General features: G+C 38.4%; 1 protein-coding gene across 2 annotated transcripts in view; it reads left to right on the forward strand.

Annotated features, from left to right (window-relative positions):
* LOC132096801 (low-density lipoprotein receptor-related protein 8-like) overlaps positions 1-19,335 on the forward strand; it is a 109,889-nt gene that overhangs the window by 86,965 nt on the left and 3,589 nt on the right. For both annotated transcript variants that reach the window (XM_059502409.1, XM_059502410.1), the window contains exons 11-16: positions 514-741; positions 1,997-2,115; positions 2,592-2,731; positions 16,740-16,881; positions 17,225-17,377; positions 17,903-18,139. In XM_059502409.1, coding sequence (XP_059358392.1) covers positions 514-741; positions 1,997-2,115; positions 2,592-2,731; positions 16,740-16,881; positions 17,225-17,377; positions 17,903-18,139 — 1,019 coding nt within the window. The remainder of the gene's footprint in view (positions 1-513; positions 742-1,996; positions 2,116-2,591; positions 2,732-16,739; positions 16,882-17,224; positions 17,378-17,902; positions 18,140-19,335) is intronic.

Raw genomic sequence — 19,335 nt, forward strand, 5'->3', positions numbered from 1 at the left:
TCTGCATTGCATCACAGGAATAAATTACATTTTAAAATAGATTCAAATAGAAAACAGTTATTTGAAATTATAATAATATTTTATTTATTTGATCAAATAAGTGCATCTTCAGTGAGCATAAGAGACTTCTTTAAAAAAAATTGAACAGTAATATTTTTCTTTGAATTTTGGGATATTATTAAAAAAGAATGCTTGATGGAAATGACATTCTGCATTAAAAACATGTACAGTCGTGGACATTACATTTATTGACAGTATTTTTGGCTGTTAGTAGTTTAACAAAATAAATGTCAGTTGATGCAGTTTGTGGGCAAATATTTTTTCCTCATTTACATTTACATATACATTTATGCATTCAGCAAGCGACTTACAGTGCATTCAGGCTACACATTTTTTTTACCAGTATGTCATTCTATCACTGTCTATAAAACAATCACAACTGAAGTCGTGTGGTTTGACTGTTGGACTCTGCGTCTAGCAGCAGAACCCGTAATTGTCTGCATGTCTCTGCAGTGCTTACATCCACGAGGCGAGTGACCCGTCTCGACACGTTACTCTGATCGACTCCCATCTGCATTCCCCTGAGGGTCTGGCACTGGACTGGGTCCAGCACAACCTCTACTGGACCGACTCGGGCGACAGAACCATCTCTGTGGCTTCAGCGGATGGCAGCAGGAGACGTGTGCTGATCAGCACCGATCTTAGCGAACCACGAGCCATCGCTGTGGATCCTGAGAGAGGGTGAGCAGCTGTCAGACACATCACTGCCATCCAAATGACAAAACCACAGAAGGCCAGACTGCATTTAAAGGTCACTGAGATGATAAGAGAAGCTTTCAGTGACATGCACATGGAGGCTGTGGAGTATTACAGAGGAAATGTTATTGAATTCTATTAAACCATGGAGATAACCTTACTGCTCATATAAAATGTTTCAAGCATGATGTTGTTTGCTCACAATAGTGAATCCTACATAGTGGTTCTCTTGTTGATGGACAAAACTATTTGAATAATTCATTTAGGTTTTGCTCTGGTCTTAACTAACAGTAAAAAAAGAGAAAGATTTTTCTAGTTTAAAGATCTAGTTTTGTTTTAAATTAGTTAGTTGAAATTAGCTATGTGTACTTATGTTAGTTTAATCTAGTTTTGAAAAATATGTTGACCATTTTAAGGAAAGGTTTTATGACTGGTCCCAAACTGGTAAGGATAAACTATAAACCCAAGTAGCATGTTCCAGAAATTTTCTTGACATTTTCATCAACAAATCTTGCAGTAGGGCTTTGATCTGACTTTGAAGTGTGTATCTGTGTGTATGTGCGTGTTTGTGTGTGTGTGTGTGTGTGCACAGTGGCTGAGTGGCACCAAAAAAAAAAAAAAAAAAAAATACCTTGACTCATTCAATTCTTTGGTTTTGTATGTGACTGTTTTTATTCAACACAATTAAAATAACAAACTTGCTGTGTTATAGGCTATTTCAATGGTTTGTAAATGGGTTTGTGTGTGTGTGAGTGTTTGCCACATTAAGAATATTGTATAGACTCACCCTTTCACTTATGTGTATGTTTGATCTGCATTGTTTTGGATTTATTGATTTTTATTAGACAAATTAAGAAAATGCATTGAATTGTAGTATTTCCTATTCATTTCGTATGGGTGCCCATTTCTGGGCACGAATGACAAATTTAGGAGCTTTTTTTTCAGCTGCTTAACTTTGTTGAATTGAGTCCTCTTTTGTGTGTGTGTGTTCGGGTGGCAAACTTACAAAAAGTAGCCAAGTCTTGAACCGATTAAGTAAAAAAAAAAAGATTTTGCCTAAATTTGTCCTCAATGACGATTGAGGGTTAAATGATCTGATTGTAAAAGACTTACTTTCACATAATTTCCTCTGTCATGATTTTTCTACATGACTTTAATATGGCTATGATACTAATATTTACAAGAATTACATTATTTTAATGCAGCTTTTTTTTTTGCTGATAATGCTTTGCTTTCACAGGTTCATGTATTGGTCTGACTGGGGCATCAGGGCCAGGATCGAGAAGGCTGGCATGAACGGTGTAGATCGGCAGGTGCTGGTGTCTGAGGACATCGAGTGGCCCAATGGAATCACACTCGGTAGGAATTATTATTTCTCAATTGAAAGAGGTAGAAATGGGCTTGTAAAAAGTTGAAAACGGTTGAGCTTTAAGGCCTGTTCACACAAAGCCTGATAACTGTAAAGTTAACGATAAAGATATAGTTCTAAAAATCGTTCTCAATATTAAAGAATAGCAGAGTCCACACTACAACTATAACGATAAAGGCATAGAGAAACGGAATCATTGGAATCATTTTCAGAACGTTTTTTTTCCAGCCGATGAACGATACAAACATTGACAGCCAATCAGAATCCATCCTGCTATAACGAGCTTGAGAATTTAAAGCAGCAGCGCACGTGCGCTTAGAATAAACCGAGGATATTGTTCACTGGTGTGGACGCTAATATCGTTATCTTTATAGTTATCGTTTTTGTTGTGAACGGGGCTTTTTGCACTCTTTATGAATCAGTAAGGTTGAGCTGTTTGAATGCAGTGTTGTGTCTCTGAATGCAGATGTGGTTGGTAAGCGCTTGTACTGGGTGGACTCAAAACTGCACCTGATCTGCAGCGTGGATTTAAACGGGGCCCATCGCAGAGTCATCCTGTCCTCCAGCGAGAGACTCGGCCATCCATATGCCCTCGCTGTGTTCGAGGTGACTGAGCCTCCTAAATACTATTCCTGTGTGTCTCAGTTTCTTCTATTTCTTTATAAACTCAATGTGTATGTGTTTACATGGATGTGGTTAACACCATCTAGCAGTGGCGTAACGAGCCAACACCGGGCCCTTAAGCAGGATTATCAAGGCGGGCCCCCCATACTACAACACGTGATGACGCTATGCGCACCAAAAAAAAACTAAAAAATAAAACTGCTGGTGACAGCGCACCATAATAACACATTGTTACTGTTACTGTCACTGCTATATACACATAGGCATAGGTCCAAATACTTAAAAAAGATGCTCACTTACATTATAGCTGCATTTTCCGGGCTTTCCTCTGTGCGAAGCTGTCGATCATATCCTTAAGGTCCAGATTGCGCGTACGGGCAGTGCCATCGCTCCCTACACGCAGAGTACGCAGTCTGCGTAGGGCACCAACTCCCAGACGGGGCACCATCCCAGTTGCTCAAAAAAAAAAAAAAAAAACCTTCCGCCATTCTCCCATCCGCGCTCGCGACCGCTTGCACCTCATGTTTTCGGCTGAATGTTCATAATTGATGGATGAACATCTATGTCCGGGTAAAGGACATCAGCAATCCGGCGCAGAGAAAAGAAAACTAAAGAAAGTAAAACAATAAAAAAAAAATTTAAAAAAAGTTGCATGACGTTAGATGTTCCAGAGTCTCAAATCTATGGACCGTAAATTTGCATGCGATAGTTACATGCGATATTGGTATACACTTTTCTAACGTCAGTAGCATTTGAGGAGAAAGAACAACTGTAATTGTTCATCTAGGTGACAGCTATAAAGCACAATTGAATTGAATGTTGGATATTTATTAAAATAAACTGTAAATCATTATGTAAATTATGCTACTTTTTCACATGGGCTCAAACGCAAATTTGAAGCTCACAAAGCATTTGAGAAGAAAGACTTGCAGTCATAAAACAATTGTAATGTGTTCATTTAGGTGTCAGCTACAATGCACACCTTATACATTTTTAATATATATTAAAATAAATTATAAATCATTTAGGTAAAAAATAGGCCCATTTATCACTTTCAGCCACATTCCTGTGCCACTTTTTTTTTTTTTTTTACGAAAATTACCCATGGTTTTAACAATAACACTGCAAATCATCGTTCTTGTTGCCATGGTAACTGCAAATTTACCATGGTTTTGTTACTTCAAATAATAATTTAGAAAGTATTAATATAATGTAATATTTTTTTGATGTTGTTGTTGCTATAAAAAAGAGCTAAGCCTTCAAAAGCCTTTAAAATGACTTAAAATGCATTATATAAAAAAACAATGAGGCAATAATGATTGGTTAATAATGACACTGTTAAAATACATAATGTTGGCAAATACAAAATAAACAATTTATGTACATGTTATTACAAATGCCTGCAAAGGGAGCCAAATGCCATGTAATTGCTGCTGTTACACCTACAGGACAATCAGATCCTTGTTTAGGCTACTGACCAAACATTTAACTCATATTCATTTAATCTTTCATTTTTGGCCACCTTTTTGCGATAGATGACACAGCCTTTATAATTTCTTCAACAAAAAACGTGCATATCACAACCCTTACAAAAATAAACAATGGTTTTATCATAGTAAAACTACTTAATTTCCTTTTGCATAATTTCTTTATGCTTGAGACTATAAAATAAATTAGAGTCATAATAAAGTTATAGCCATAGGTAAATGTCGAGAGCTACAATTGTAATTTGAAAATAATACAATTTATTCATTTAGTTTTTTATTAAACACGTGTACGTGAAAGTATGACTCAGCATCTGCTAAACGTTCATCTTGACACAACTCATCAAAATGCGATTTCACTTTTCTCAACCGAGTGTTCTCAAATGCAGTGCTCACTCCCAACTTCTCTGAAAGGCTCTTTGCTGTTTGTTTGGCATCTTCAAAATTTTCTCGGAACGCAGTTAGGTCTCTGATGGCGCAGTCCAGTAGCTGGACTGCTGTAGCCAGATCCACGTCTTGGGATTGTAGTAGTTTTGTAGATTGTATCACATTAGTTCGTTCCAGGATTTTGCTTTGGAGGACAACAATACAAACAAATGAGAATTTCTCCATTGCCTGTTTCAACGATGCAGCCTCGTCCCGTTCATCTTTCTTTCTGCTTGTCAGTGAAAGTTTTGCCAATGCCGTCATCACATCATTGTACCGATATCTCAGAGCGGTTACTGCTTCGTGACGTGAGGACCATCTAGTCGGGCATAACTTTTTTAGTGTTATGTTGGAGTCATTGTTTGTCTCGTCACTGTGTGTTTTATTTGAGAGCATTGCCCATCTTTTTATGCTGTGCCCGAAGAACACATAAATGCGCTCAACAATGTCAAAGAACTGTCTTCTTGTATCTTCACCGCATCATTAAGGATGAGATTCAAATTGTGTGATGCACAGTGTACATACACGGCAGTTGGCTCCTTGGCAGCTATCCTTGCTTGGACACCACTGTATATGCCGCGCATATTTGCCGCGCCGTCGTACCCTTGCCCTCTGCAATTGGAAAGGTCTAAGCCGTTGTCCTCCACAAACGCAACAATCTCCCGAGTAAGCTCGCTGGCCGATGAGTCCTTAACGAAATCCAATTAAGGACTCTTTGATCGTCACTTCAGTGGCAACACTGCGAGCATCTCGTTCAACTATGACATATCTGTAGATCTGGCTTATCTGATCAACTTTTGCCACATCTTGTGTTGTGTTCATAATCACGGAGCTAATCAGATCTTTAAGCACTGGGTCGTACATTGCCAGAAAGGAAATTACCATTGTTAATTTCCCCTATTTTTTCCCTATGTCCTCTAAACGGAATGTTGTTCATTGCTAAAGTGAGCGTAACATTAACCACACGGTGTAGTACCCGTCTCCAAAAGCTGGCCTCATGAAGTATGTCCCTCTCCATATCCTTATCCATAGTTCTGTTCTGACACCAAAGGTCGCATATCACACATGCAGCTTTGTGTAGAGAGGATGACTCGTGTTGTTGAATTTTCTTTGATAAATTACGCCAGGTATTTGTCTTCCATGTTGACTTGGAAAAAAGCCAACAGGGCTCGCAGTAGGCTACATCTAGTGTGGGGGAGTAGCACAGCCATGTCCTCGGTATCTCCAAACCAGACTTGGTTTTGCAAACGTAATATGCAGTTGTAAAGGAGCGGTTATCCTGTGCGGGATCCCGTGGGAAAGGGCCAGTAGGTTTGCATGACCCCGAAGACACTATAAATCGTTTGACATTTGAGTCTAGATACTCAGGAAAATTACCCATGTCGGTTGGATGCTCATGCAAGGAGATATTAGCAGTGATGGTCATATCTACCTCGTTCTCCTCGATGCTGTTGGAATCACCCGCTGGTGTTGTTAGCACAGGCCACCGAGCACGCATTGAATGCCTTACTCCGTTCCTCCACAACATTTTCACCTTTTACATCGATGTTGCTTGATCCACTGGTGCTAGCATTAACCACGGCGCTGCTACTACCAACGGTTGCTTCAGGTGCTTTACTCGCTTCACTCTCTTGCTCCATCTCAATCTCGATCTCCCCCTGTGTCATCTTTTTAAAGAAGCTTCCAATTTTTGGTAATTTATTTATTAATTTATCAAATTCCTCTTTTCGTTTGCGCTTTTGAAAGCCACTTTTGTGTTTAAAATTTGACGACTCCATGTCTGTCTCAAGTTCAACGTTTTTTACTGTTTTGCACGCAATGCGCATGTTCACCCGGGGATTCCCCAGTTCCAGTTAGAAACAAATTACACCAAATTCATCATTGTTCGTTTCAAACATTTATTTAATTATCAGTCAAATATGCTGTTGTCATTATTTATTAAAATCAATTCGCAAAAAATTTCATTGCGATCAAACTAAAAGTAGTCAAATGCGTTAGGGGGACCCGGCTGTCAATCAAAATCTTCCAGTAATGCGGGCGGGCCCCTGATTGGTCCGGGCCCGTAAGCAACCGCTTACCCTGCTTACCGATAGTTACGCCTGTGCCATCTAGTCTTGTTTGTGTGCATTTATCAGTCCATTACTGTGAATTGAACTGCTGCCCAAGGCAGTCCAGAACTTAATAATAACTCACATTCACACTGCTGAGAAGCTCTGGTGTTATCGCTCACACACAGGCAGGACGACTGGAGCGTATGCAAAAGAGTGTGTGTGCGGTCAGTATCTGTTCTCTTTGTGATTTATTAATATAGTAGCATTTATTTTCAGAGCTGCAGGACTCTGGCCGGTGAGGTAGTCCAGATCTATTTTGTTCCTTCAGGCTTACAGCTTTAAGTCAAGTGCTAAATCAAGCATATCAAGATCAGATTACATTTTTAGTAATTCTCAGAACCATTTTTTTATTTATTTTTTGTATATTTTAGTTTTTGATTTTATTAGGATAGGACATTTTAGATCTGACAGGAAGCGAAGTGGGATAGAAAGAGGTGGGTGGGATTGAAAAAAAAGGTCCTAGAGGTGGGATTTGAACTTGGGACACCCTTAGCGCAATGCTGCTATATATCGGTGCGTTGCCCATGAAGCTATTGGTGCCAACCAGAAACAAATTTTTAACCATAAAACAACTAGAATTCAATATATACATTTTTCAATATGCAATGGCAATATCAGGATATCAAATATAATGCTGATTTTCATACAATGCAATTTAAGGAAAGATTTATACAATATTTACTGGTGGTTGAGCTTTTTAATGTGTCGTGCCTAGTACACTACCATTCAAATGTTTGGTGTCAGTATGACTTTTTTTTTAAAGTCTCTTATGCTCACTAAGGCAAGTAAAACAGTAATATTGTGAAATATGATTACGATATTCCTGTGATGCAAAGCTGTATTTTCAGCATTATTACTCCAGTCTTCAGTGCCACAATTCTTCCGAAATTTACCTAATATGCTGATTTGCTGCTCAAGAAATATTTATTTTAGTCAATATTAAAAAAGTGCCAATTAATATCTTTTTGTCTAAACTGTAATACATTTTTCTTAAAGATTCTTTGTTGAATAGAAAGGTGAAAAGAACAGCATTTCTTTGAAATATAAGTGTTTCTACTGTCACTTTTAGTCATTTTAATGCATCCTTGTGGAACAGAAGGTTCAATTTCTTTCACATTTTTGAATGATATGTGTTTAATCACTTAAACATTTTGGAACTGATGCAAGAGGGACTGACTACTTTGATCATCTCAAAATGTCCAAATATTGTCTTAATGAATTATTGTCATTCACATTATATATATTTACATGTGATTAGGAAAGATGTATATTAACCCACAGCTTATAGGGCCCAACTAGTCTCAAAACAGACAAAAATCAGAAACATAGTTGCCCTTGGCGATATATTATCTATCACTAAAACATCTGTAGAAGCGCTGTGTGTAGGTGAGTGACTATTATGGGCTGTGGAAGACCGTGGAAATTGATTGAAGCTGTCTCTGAGGCCACTTTAAATGTAAAACTGAAACATGCTCAGAATTATTCATGTTCAGTGATGTATTGTATTTTATGTGGGACAATTCCCTTTATTGTTTTGCTGCTTAAGCTCTGCGGTCTCCGTGGTAACGGAGGGATGGGTCTTGGGCAGAGTTATGATAGGAAGAAAGATGATTATAGTATTTTCACACAAGTGCGGCTCAAGTAGTGGTGACTTCCTCTCACAGCAGAGCAGAGCTGAAGGCTGAAGGGGCTGTAGTTTTACACACCTACACATCAGCCGCAGAATTAAAGGTCTTGCTGGACAAAGAAACCTGCTGTGAATTTCACCCTAGTAACGGAGCTTCTACAGAAAACAATGTGAGACTTTTTAATGGGGAACTTTTTCTTGCCAGCTTAATTGCTTGTGAGAGACTAGGCAATAGGCAGTAATTGTTTTACCTAGGATGCTCCGTATTTAATTGATTTTCATTGTTTCAGGCAAACTTCAATATATATGATGCAAGCAGATTGATGAAGAGATGCTTTGTACATCTTCGTTTTCTGAGTGATGTTTGATATTTTCTAAGGACTGTGTTTGCTGACTGTATGTGTGTTTACATCACTATATTTTGACAAACCCGTTCCCCATAATAGACAATTTTAGCATGCGAAACATGTACCCCATTGCTGTGCTATAGTACGCATATTTCAAGTCATGTGTTTTGAAGAGAAGATAACTTTTTAAAGGGGATACATTATGCCTATTTTACTAAGATGTTATTTAAGTCTCGGGTGACCCAAGAATGTGTCTGTGTTTCAGTTCAAAATACCTCACAGATAATTTATTACACTATGCCTATTTTTGGGTAGGTTCAAAAACACACTGTTTGTGTGTGTGTCTCTTTAAATGCAAATGAGCTGATGCTCCCGCTCCCTTCCAGAAGATAGGGGAGCCTTTACAGCTCATGCTTCAGATACTCCAGTAACAATATTTTTTTTAATTTTTTTTATTTATCCTTTATTTAACCAGGAGAAGCCCATTGAGATTAAAAATCTCTTTTGGAAGGGAGACCTGGCCAAGATAGGCAGCTGAATTACATCACATCATTACATACGTACAAAGACACACAAAAAACATGAAAATAAAGACAAATAAATTAATAGAAACAGTTTGAAAGCCAATTATGCACTTGCAATGAAATCTGAATTAAAAACATTGACATGTGAGGGAGTCCAACTCAAAGGATCTCATTCTTAACTTAAAAACACTCAAAGGAATCAATTTACTAAGTTTTAAGTTGTTCTGCAGCAAATTCCATGTAAAAAGAGCAGAATAAACAAAGGCCTTTTTACCCAGCTCAGTACTGACATGTGGGACAGAAAGCAAGACAACAGCCTGAGAACGGAGAGAGTAATGACCAGCACTTTTTTTCATAAGAAGTGAACATAAATAGGATGGAAGCACACCAAGAATAGCCTTATATATAAATGTGTACCAATGACAAAGCCTCCAGAGCAGACCACCCTACACGAGAGTACAGCTCACAGTGGTGGCTGCGAGCTTTACAATTAGTGATAAATGTCAGCGATGCATGATAGGCTGCGTCAATCATTTGAAGGCATTGAGCAGATGAATGCATATATAATATATCACCATAGTCCAGCACAGATAAAAAAGTGGATGCCACTAACCGTTTTTTAACATTAAAAGAAAAACACAGCTTATTTCGAAAGTAAAAACCCAATTTTAGCCTAAAATTTCTCACTAGACAGTGAACATGAGGCTTAAATGATAGGCAATCATCAATAACAATGCCAAGATACTTATAAGTTGTAACAGTCTGTATTTCACGTCCGTCAAGAGTAATCACTGAGGGAACATTCAGTGGTCTATTCCGAGGGCCTGTGAAGAGCATACATTTGGTTTTTTCTGCATTGAGCACAAGTTTCAGCTGTAGCAACGTGTTTTGGACCACAGTGAAGGCATTCTGTAAATGTGCAATGGCTTGTTTAAGAGAGGGTGCACAACAGTAAATAACTGTGTCATCTGCATAAAAATGAAAGTTTGCATCAGACACATGCTGACTAAGGTTATTTATATAAATAGTAAACAGTGTTGGGAAGGTTACTTTGGAAATGTAATAGGTTACAGATTACAAAGTTACCCTGTTTAAAAGGTAATAGTAGTGTAACTTTTTCAATTACTTTATTAAAGTAATGTAACTAATTACTTTTGAGTACTTTTTGATTACTTTTCTAAATTTGTGAAAATTAAAGAATAATAAATAAAAGCATATACATCAACTTAAATACAGTTATCTAATAAGCATGACATATTCTGTGTAATAAACTCCTGAAACATTGGTGTTTTTTTGAAACTGCTGTCTCTGTGTATGATGATAGTTTTCTCAAAATAAGTAAAATGCACATGAAGTGACACAGAGCAGTTCTAGAAATTATGTTTATGTGATCATGTACTCCTATATTGAGATGGCAGAGGTTGAAAACACTGCGAGCTTCAGTAGGCCTATGTGTAGTAAATGAAACCATGTCTTTGCCATTAATTTACAGGAGGGGCGGACTGGGAAAAAAATCAGACTGGAAAATTCAAACTCATACAAACAAATTCATGGACAAAACTATTTTTTGTATGGACCTGACATAAAAAAGGTTTAAATCTTTAATTTGGGGACATGCAAAATAATTAAAAGTTCTCTCCTGAACTGCACCTTCACTTCCATTTTTCTCTTCAGTCTCTTTATTTTGCCCTGTTATCCATCTCTCTCATGACTTAAATACTCAAGATTGAACAAAACTATACTTTACAATACAATACACTACAATATCTTTATAGAAAAATCCTAATACTGTACACGATTCATGTTTTTCCCTTACAAAAAATTACCATGCTTTTATTAGCCTATATAAAGGTAAAATAACCTTGTTTTTTTTGCAAATGGATTTGTATTGATTTTTAAATAAAAACATTTGTAAAATAATTTTACATTTTTGGTTATCACAGTTAAACAATAGTAACCATTTTCTCTGGATTTATAGTTAAATATTAAAATGTTAATTTTCGTAAGGGTTGTGTTGTTGTCTGTCGTAGCTCCTTGTAGAAATTTTTTCAGCTAAATTACTACTGTAACATTACAACAGATAATAATGATGTCCTTTATATAGTATTTTGAGTGATGACTGATGAGCAACGTGCTGCTGCTTGATTAAATAAATAAAAAAACAAAGACAAAAAAGCATCTTACAGATGAAACTGACCTGAAACCCTGAACAGTAGTTCTGCTTCTCTGCTCCAGCAGTCCACTCTATTCTCTCTCTCTCTCTCTCTCTCTCTCTCTCTCTCTCTCTCTCTCTCTCTCTCTATTCTCTCTCTCGCATTGATTACTCTGAGTCTGATCCAAACCGTTTGGCGGAGGCGCGGAGAGCGCGCGAGTCATGACTAACAATTCATGACTTATTAGAGATTTAATTATCAAATGGCGGATTCGCAAATGATCGCTTTAGTACACTCGGCAGGCAATTATACAATAATGATATTAAATAGTGGGGCAAAATTGGCTGCCAGGCCACCGGGAATTGTCCCGGTTCTCCCGGTGTCTGATTTCCACAGACACGCAGAATGTGCAAGTCATATATTGCATTTTTGAGGCTTTATATTCACAGACACTAGTCGATGTCATGTTTTGATTCAAGTGTACTGACCTACTTTTGATTTAGTCATCCAAAATGTGGCATATTCCGTCCGCGTTAGGCATTTCGTTTTTATGACTGGATTCTACGAACCTGTATTTCCGCATCCCGGAAATTATCAGGGCGGTATGTCTCAGAATAGTCAGTGCAATTTGGGAAAGAAATCAGTTAAATCTGTATGTGGATGTGTGTAAATATTCAAATGTAATCCCCTTTTTAATCGTAAAAAATTTCATAAGTAACTGTAATCTAATTACTCATTTTTTCTTAGTAACTGTAACTAATTACAGTTACAATAATTTTGTAATTAAATTATGTAACGCCGTTACATGTAACTAGTTAATCCCCAACACTGATAGTAAATAAAAGAGGGCCTAACACAGAGCCTTGTGGAACCCCTTTAAGGATTGGTAAGATACCAGATTGAACACCATCATACTTAATTCACTGGGTTCTGCCACTAAGATAGTTTGAGAACCAAGAGACAGTATTCTCTGAAAACCCCGAATTAAAAAGCCTAATCTTTAAAACATCATGATCAACCGTGTCAAAAGCTTTTGACAAATCAATAAAAAGTGATGCACAGTGTTGCTTCTTGTCACGAGCAACAGAGATGTCATTTATCACCTTCATTGCAGCTGTGATAGTACTATGTTTTTTTCTAAAACCTGACTGAACTGGGGATAAAATGTCCTGTACATGCAAGAAATCTTTCATCTGATCACTCACCAGGGATTCAAGCGTTTTGGCCAAAACAGACAAATTAGAAATTGGCCTGTAATTATTTAAATTTGACGGGTCACCCCCTTTCAATAATGGACAAACAAATGCAGATTTCCATATTTTGGGAATAGTATTGCTCTCTAAAGTAAGATTAAAAAGATACGTTAGAGGCTGTGCTACACAATCAGCAGCTATTTTTAAGAAGTAGGGCCCTATAAGATCAGGTCCTGGAGGTTTTTCAGGAGCCAGCCCTTTTAGGGCTTTTTGAACGTCAGCCACTAAGAATGGAGTGAGATTGAAGACACTTGTAGAGACTGGTACATCTCTACAAGATGTCACAGTGTAAGGACAAGCAGTGTCAAACAAAGAACCAGACTGAATAAAATGCTCATTAAAATGGTTCAATATCTCAAGCTTGTCATGAACTACTACAGATTCTTTCATAATAAAAGAAGGAACATTAATACTATCTTTGTTTAAAGAAAGTAATTTTATAGCCTTCCAAAATTTTCTGGGATCATTTAAGGTATTAGTAGTGGCTGACAGATAAAAGTCAGATTTTGCTTTCTTAATAAAAGAAGAACATTTATTTCTTAACTGCCTAAAAACAAGCCAATCAGACGAAGAGCCCGTTTTTCTTGCTTTGGCCCAAGCTAAATTGCGGTCATGAAGAATATCTCCAAGCTCAGAGGAAAACCAGGGATTGTCCCGCCCCTTAACTCTGAATCTCTTTAGTGGGGCGTGTCTATTTATTACTTGCAAAAAACTATCCCGGAAAAAGATCCAGGCTGACTCCACATCGGGAATCAGCTCTATTCTACTCCAGTCACAATTAAACAAATCATGGCAAAAGCCCCGTTCATTAAATTTTTTGAGATTCCTCTTACATATTACGCGAGGTTTACATTTAGGCATCTTAGTATTCCTTACAGCAGCAACAACACAGTGGTCACTTAGGTCATTGCAAAAAAACACCAACAGCAAAAAATTTGTGTGGGACATTAGTCAAAATTAAATCAATTAAGGTGGATTTCTCATGGCACTTAAGATTTAAACGAGTGGGAGAATTCATTAACTGTGTAAAATTGACAGAATCACAAAATGACTTAAATTCATCTGAACAAGGTTTCAGCCAGTCTCAGTTTAGATCACCTGCTAAAATAATTTCGGAGTAGTCCAATCTGGATAAGAGTTGAATAAGAGTCTGCAATGCAGTACTCAGGGCAGAAGGAGGCCTATAACACCCAACAACAGTAACATAAGGGCCCTTGGCCAACTCCACCTTCACTGCCAAAAATTCCAGCTGCTTACCGATTGATTCTGAATAGACTAACTTCACATTAAATTTAGATTTGACATAAATAGCAACCCCACCACCCTTCCTTGGTCTGTCAGCACGAAACACGTTATAACCACCCATTCCAATATCCATATCAGTGATTGATTTTGTCAGCCAGGTTTCAGATAGCACAACAATATCTGCATCTGTTAAATTCACCCAAATTCTAAGCAGATCCATTTTGGAACATTAAGGTGAATTACACTCAAACCAGACATGGATTTCACATCAGATGGCAATGGAATACACTGCAACTCAGGGCCTGGATTTGGCTGCACATTGCCAGATAAAAGCAGCAATAAAAATATTAACCATCTCTGTTTACCATCAGTATATGAAGAATCTGTAGAGTTTTTAAAATGAGAGTCCCAGTAATGTCTGCCATCAAATGCAAAATAGTCATTTAAGATCAAAAGATTTTGAAGCTGAAGAATATCCCTGGGTAGCAACCAGGCTGCATTTAAGTCCTCTGCCAACTCGTTTGGCATTTGAGGGGAATGCACAAAGGCTGAACAGTTAAATCCATAGGCTATGTCCAAAGAGCCACAAATGTTGTAAGATGTACTCACCCAGTATAAATCACTTGATCTTAGATTCTGCACAAACAATGAACAAAGCAGCATTAAGAGAAAAGCCATGTTAGCAGAAGATGTTAGCAAAACCAGGAGGAGCTGACAGGGCCTCAGGATCCACGCAGAGCCTGGAGATGTTAGCTGGGCTGCTAGGGCCTAGAGAAGCTAGCAGAACCTCAAGATCCAAGTAAAGCCTGGAAAGGCTAGCAGGGCCTCAGGATCCAAACAGAGCCTAGAGATGGTAGCTGGGCTATAGGGCCTGGAGCCTAGAGATGGTAGCTGGGCTGCTAGGGCCTGGAGAGGCTAACAAAGCCTCAGGATCCAAATAAAGCCTGAAGATGGAAACTGGGCTGCTAGGGCCTGGAGCCTAGAGATGATAGCTGGGCTGGAGCTAGGCTGCTAGGGCCTGGAGCCTAGAAATGGTAGCTGGGCTGCTAAGGCCTAGAGAGGCTAACAGGGCCTCAGGATCCAAGTAGAGCCTGGAGATGGAAGCTTTTCTGCAGCAAAGTAGTCCATAATCCAATAAAAATTATTTTATCTAAGAACCAAAGAGAGAGTGAACTAGCTTTTATATTATGTGAATGTTTGCGAATCGCCTTTCTGAATGTGCATGTTAGCATGCAGCACAGCTAGTGTGGCTAAAGCTAGCATTGACTGTATTCACAGGAACCAGAGATATGTTGTTATTTATTTTTAAGAAGCAATAAAGGTGCATGCATGAATTATACAGATGGTTAAAATTTTTAAATAACAACATAGCCCTGGTCTCTGTGAATACATTCAGAAAGGTGATTTGCACACATTAACAAAATGAAGTGAGGTATTTACTTTTCCTGAATATAAAGTTGGATTCACTAGTTGGATAACGAACATTTTGTATTGGTCCATCTTTGAGAATCAACTCAGGGTGGGATCTATGCTAATAGGACAGAACGTCTTCATTCGTGGGCGGGGCTAGTCATAATATGTGCTCTTTAAGCAATCAGATTATCCCTCCCAGCCACCTAGAAATGCCTTATGCTGTGTTCACACCAAACGCGAATAGAGCGTCAAATACACGTCTACCGCGTCTAGTTTGCCGCTTGAACATTTTGAGTTCATTCGCGTGTGAAATTAACTTCACAACAGATGCGAATTCGCTTCATGGGGGGGCTTCTGCCAGCTGAGTTCACGCAGCATTTTCAACCGCCATTTTTAATCGGATAATTTTCAAAATATTACTGTTATCGTGTCATGAAATGTAGTCTTAAAAGTATTTCAGGCGAGAATGTAGTTGTTTTAAACTCAAATATGCAGTTTATTTATAAAGACAGCGTCTATTTTAAAAAATGTGTTTCGCCGATTTCGGAAATGAGCTCCATGCGATCAGCGGGAGCTCAGAGCTCATGTATCCGCCGAGAGCAGCCTCTTTATAAAAGCCTTTTATTCCTGTCGCGTCGCGAGACCTCCAGACCCGCGTAAACACGCCTTTGCATTGACTTAACATTGAAATCATACACGCCAGACGCTCTATTCGCGTTTGGTGTGAACACAGCATTAGGATGTGTTAGCAAAAACCTAGCAATTGCCCTAGCAACTACGTGAACCACTGAACATTTCACTGCGCCGCTTGCTCAATGCTCAGTCCTGGAGAGCCACAGTCCTGCAGACCTCAGTTCCAACCCTAATCAAACACACCTAATCAAGGTCTAAGGGTTACTAGAAAGCTACATGCAGTTGAGTTTTAATCAAGGCTGGAGCAAAACTCTGCAAGACTCTGGCTCTCCAGGACCGACGTTGGCCAACCCTTGACGTAGAACACCCCAGGACACCCTAGATATCACCAAGCAAACCTGTAAACCTTCCAATAACAGTGTAGAATCTTTCTAGCAATACTCTAGCAACCATCCAACAACACCCTAGCTATCATCTACAAATGCCCTAAAACCACCCAGAACACCCAAGTAACACCATATAAACCACCTAAGACATCTAGCAATCACCTGTAACATCTTAGCTACAGTATCACCAAGGAGAAGTCCTAAACCACCCAGAACACCCAGCAACAACATAGACTACAACAACAACAACAACAACTATGACTGCCTAGCTACAGCACCACCTAGAAATGCCCTTAAACCACCCAGAAGCCTCTTGCAACCACCTTGCCATTTTTTCTTTTCTTAAGGACATGTGCAAGTCTTGTGTTGACTGTTGTGTGTCTCTTAGGATCGCGTGTACTGGACGGACCGTGAGAAGGAGGCCGTCTACAGTGCAAACAGACTCACAGGACAGGATGTGACCAGTCTTGCCGAGCACCTCAATGACCCTCATGACATAGTGGTTTTCCACGAGCTGAGCCAGCCTGCGGGTCTGTGGACTTCAACTCAGCTATTTCTATTTATTTCAAGCCCTTTTTGGCATTTTGACTAATGGCATACAACAAGTCTTTAATCCACCTTATAAAATCCACTATCGGATTTGTTCCTTTTGTAATCCATCACGCTTGCCATTTCTGTTTTAAGTGGCATGTAAATTATTTTGATTTAACAATCTGGTACCGAAGACAATAAGCGTCAACAGCTTACTGTTAAATAGTAATCATAGTTCCACAGTCTCCACAGACTAAAGATGAAGTGTGTTTGACCCATGTGGCTCACAGAATGAGAACGCATCTCCACTGATGGATGATTAATCATTATGTGTGTGTGTAGCTCCTGACAGCTGTAACCTGAGCGGTGTGACTAACGGAGGCTGTGACTTCCTGTGTCTGCGAGCTCCGCAGATCAGTGAACACTCGCCCAAATACACCTGCGCTTGCCCTGACGGCGAGGAGCTCAGCCCTGACACACGTCAGTGTGTACCCGGTAAGTTCATTACATTGTGCCTGAAGGCCTTTTCACAATGAGCGTGAAATTTTAGCTTTTAAATCGAAACAATAGATCCATATGGGGCTATTAACATCAAGCACGATCATTCGGTTCTAAAACCTGAGGATTTTTTTTTCGTCCTGTGTGTCAAATTTTTTCCCCATCGCAGAGAGAAGAAACTGGCTGTCCAATTAGAAATGAGCTAAAATCACATGCCCGGAGCAGCTGCACAAAAAGGCTAGAGTGGTGGTGTTGTATCGAAAACCAGTGTAAACTAATAACACAGAAGAAGAGTAGGTCTGGCAGAAGGCAAACAATCATTTCGCGTTTGGTGTGAAAGCATCGTTCATTGGCGATTCGCTTTGCTTTTTTTTTCACATTGCACTCAGTGTGAAATGGCCTTAACAGTCCTGTAACCAATTTTGTTTTAAACATCCAAGAAGATATTTTTTAAATGTTGTTAAAGACACTATTGTAAATGATTTTATTTTACTATAACTAACCTCTAACCCGTCATTACAGTTCAAAATGAGACTGCTGTCACACCTACTGTCCCCATCAACATCACCCATGAGACAGGGGCTGGCCGGGCTCCAGAGTCCCCTGCAGCAGTGACATCTCAGTCCGACAGTGTGGCTGAAACCACTCTCTCATCACTCCTCACCTCCAGCCCAGAGGAACCGGCTGTCTCATCTAATACTACAGCAGAGCAAGTGTCCGGCACCACACCAGACAGCCTGAGCAACCTGTCTCATCACTGTAAGTGCGGCTCTGTGTGCTTTGATGCACAGGAGGAACCTTAATCAAGCCTTGTTAAGCCATCCTGGTTACTGTTGGTAGGTCTGACGAGCTTACAGAGTGTTTCAGAGGACTCATATCCATGAATGGTTTCGGGCAAAATATACTCATTACGTGGAAGTAATTAATATGTGGGTTGGAGTGAAATGCTTTGAGTGCAAAACTGCCAGAAATCAGAAGTGCCAGTTAACAGGTTGCACAATGAGAAAATGCCATCAGCGTGATTTGGTTACTGTTCAACCTTTCTAATCAGCATGCAGTATAAAGTATATATGGAGAAAAATTTGAGTTTGCAACCTCAGGATATTGTTTACATTAAAAAAAAACAACAACTTCCAAATGGCTAATAAGCATCCAGAAAAGACTTAAGTAATCTTTGTAGAAAAAATAAATAAATAAAAAGTGAAAATACGACAGCATTTTAGTACCACGTTAAAAACAAAAACAAAAAAATCTAAGATTATGAGATTAAAGTTTTAATATTTTGAAAATAATGAGAATAAAAATATTTAAATTATTACAATAATTAAATAATTAAAAATAATGAGAATAAAGTCATAGCAATACAAAAAAAGTTGAAATATTTTAAGAATTAAGTGAAAATTATGAGAGTAAAGTCAAAAATATTTCAAGAATAGAATTTGAAATATTTTGAGAATAGTCAAAATTACAGAAATAAAGTCTAAAAAATACGAAAATAAATTAAAATATATTTTGATTAAATTTAAAATTGCGAGTATTAAATTGTAGCAAATCAATTTATAATCTTTTGAGAGTATAGCCTGTATTGCTGAAGCGCTGGGAGAAGCTGCCAGGCCACCAGAAATGATTTGAATATACTGTACTGTATGTGGGATAACCAGCAGAAATCATACCAGGTGTTATATACTCACACTGACTGTATGCTTGAAAATAATATTTCACGTCGTCAACTGCTTTCATGATTTGTAGTGCACCAGCTATCCAATAATAGCCACATTTGTACATTTGTAATTCGGTACAAAACTGACAGATTTTTACGAATATTTGTAAAAACTAATTCAAAATATTAGTACAGTTATGGCAGTATCTCAGTTAAACTGAAATAACATTATATGATGGCAGAGGTGATACAAATTTAAAAACATCAAAAGAGCTGCAAATTTCTATATTATAAA

Source organism: Carassius carassius, chromosome 20 (assembly GCF_963082965.1).
Source record: "Carassius carassius chromosome 20, fCarCar2.1, whole genome shotgun sequence".
NCBI lineage: Eukaryota > Metazoa > Chordata > Actinopteri > Cypriniformes > Cyprinidae > Carassius > Carassius carassius.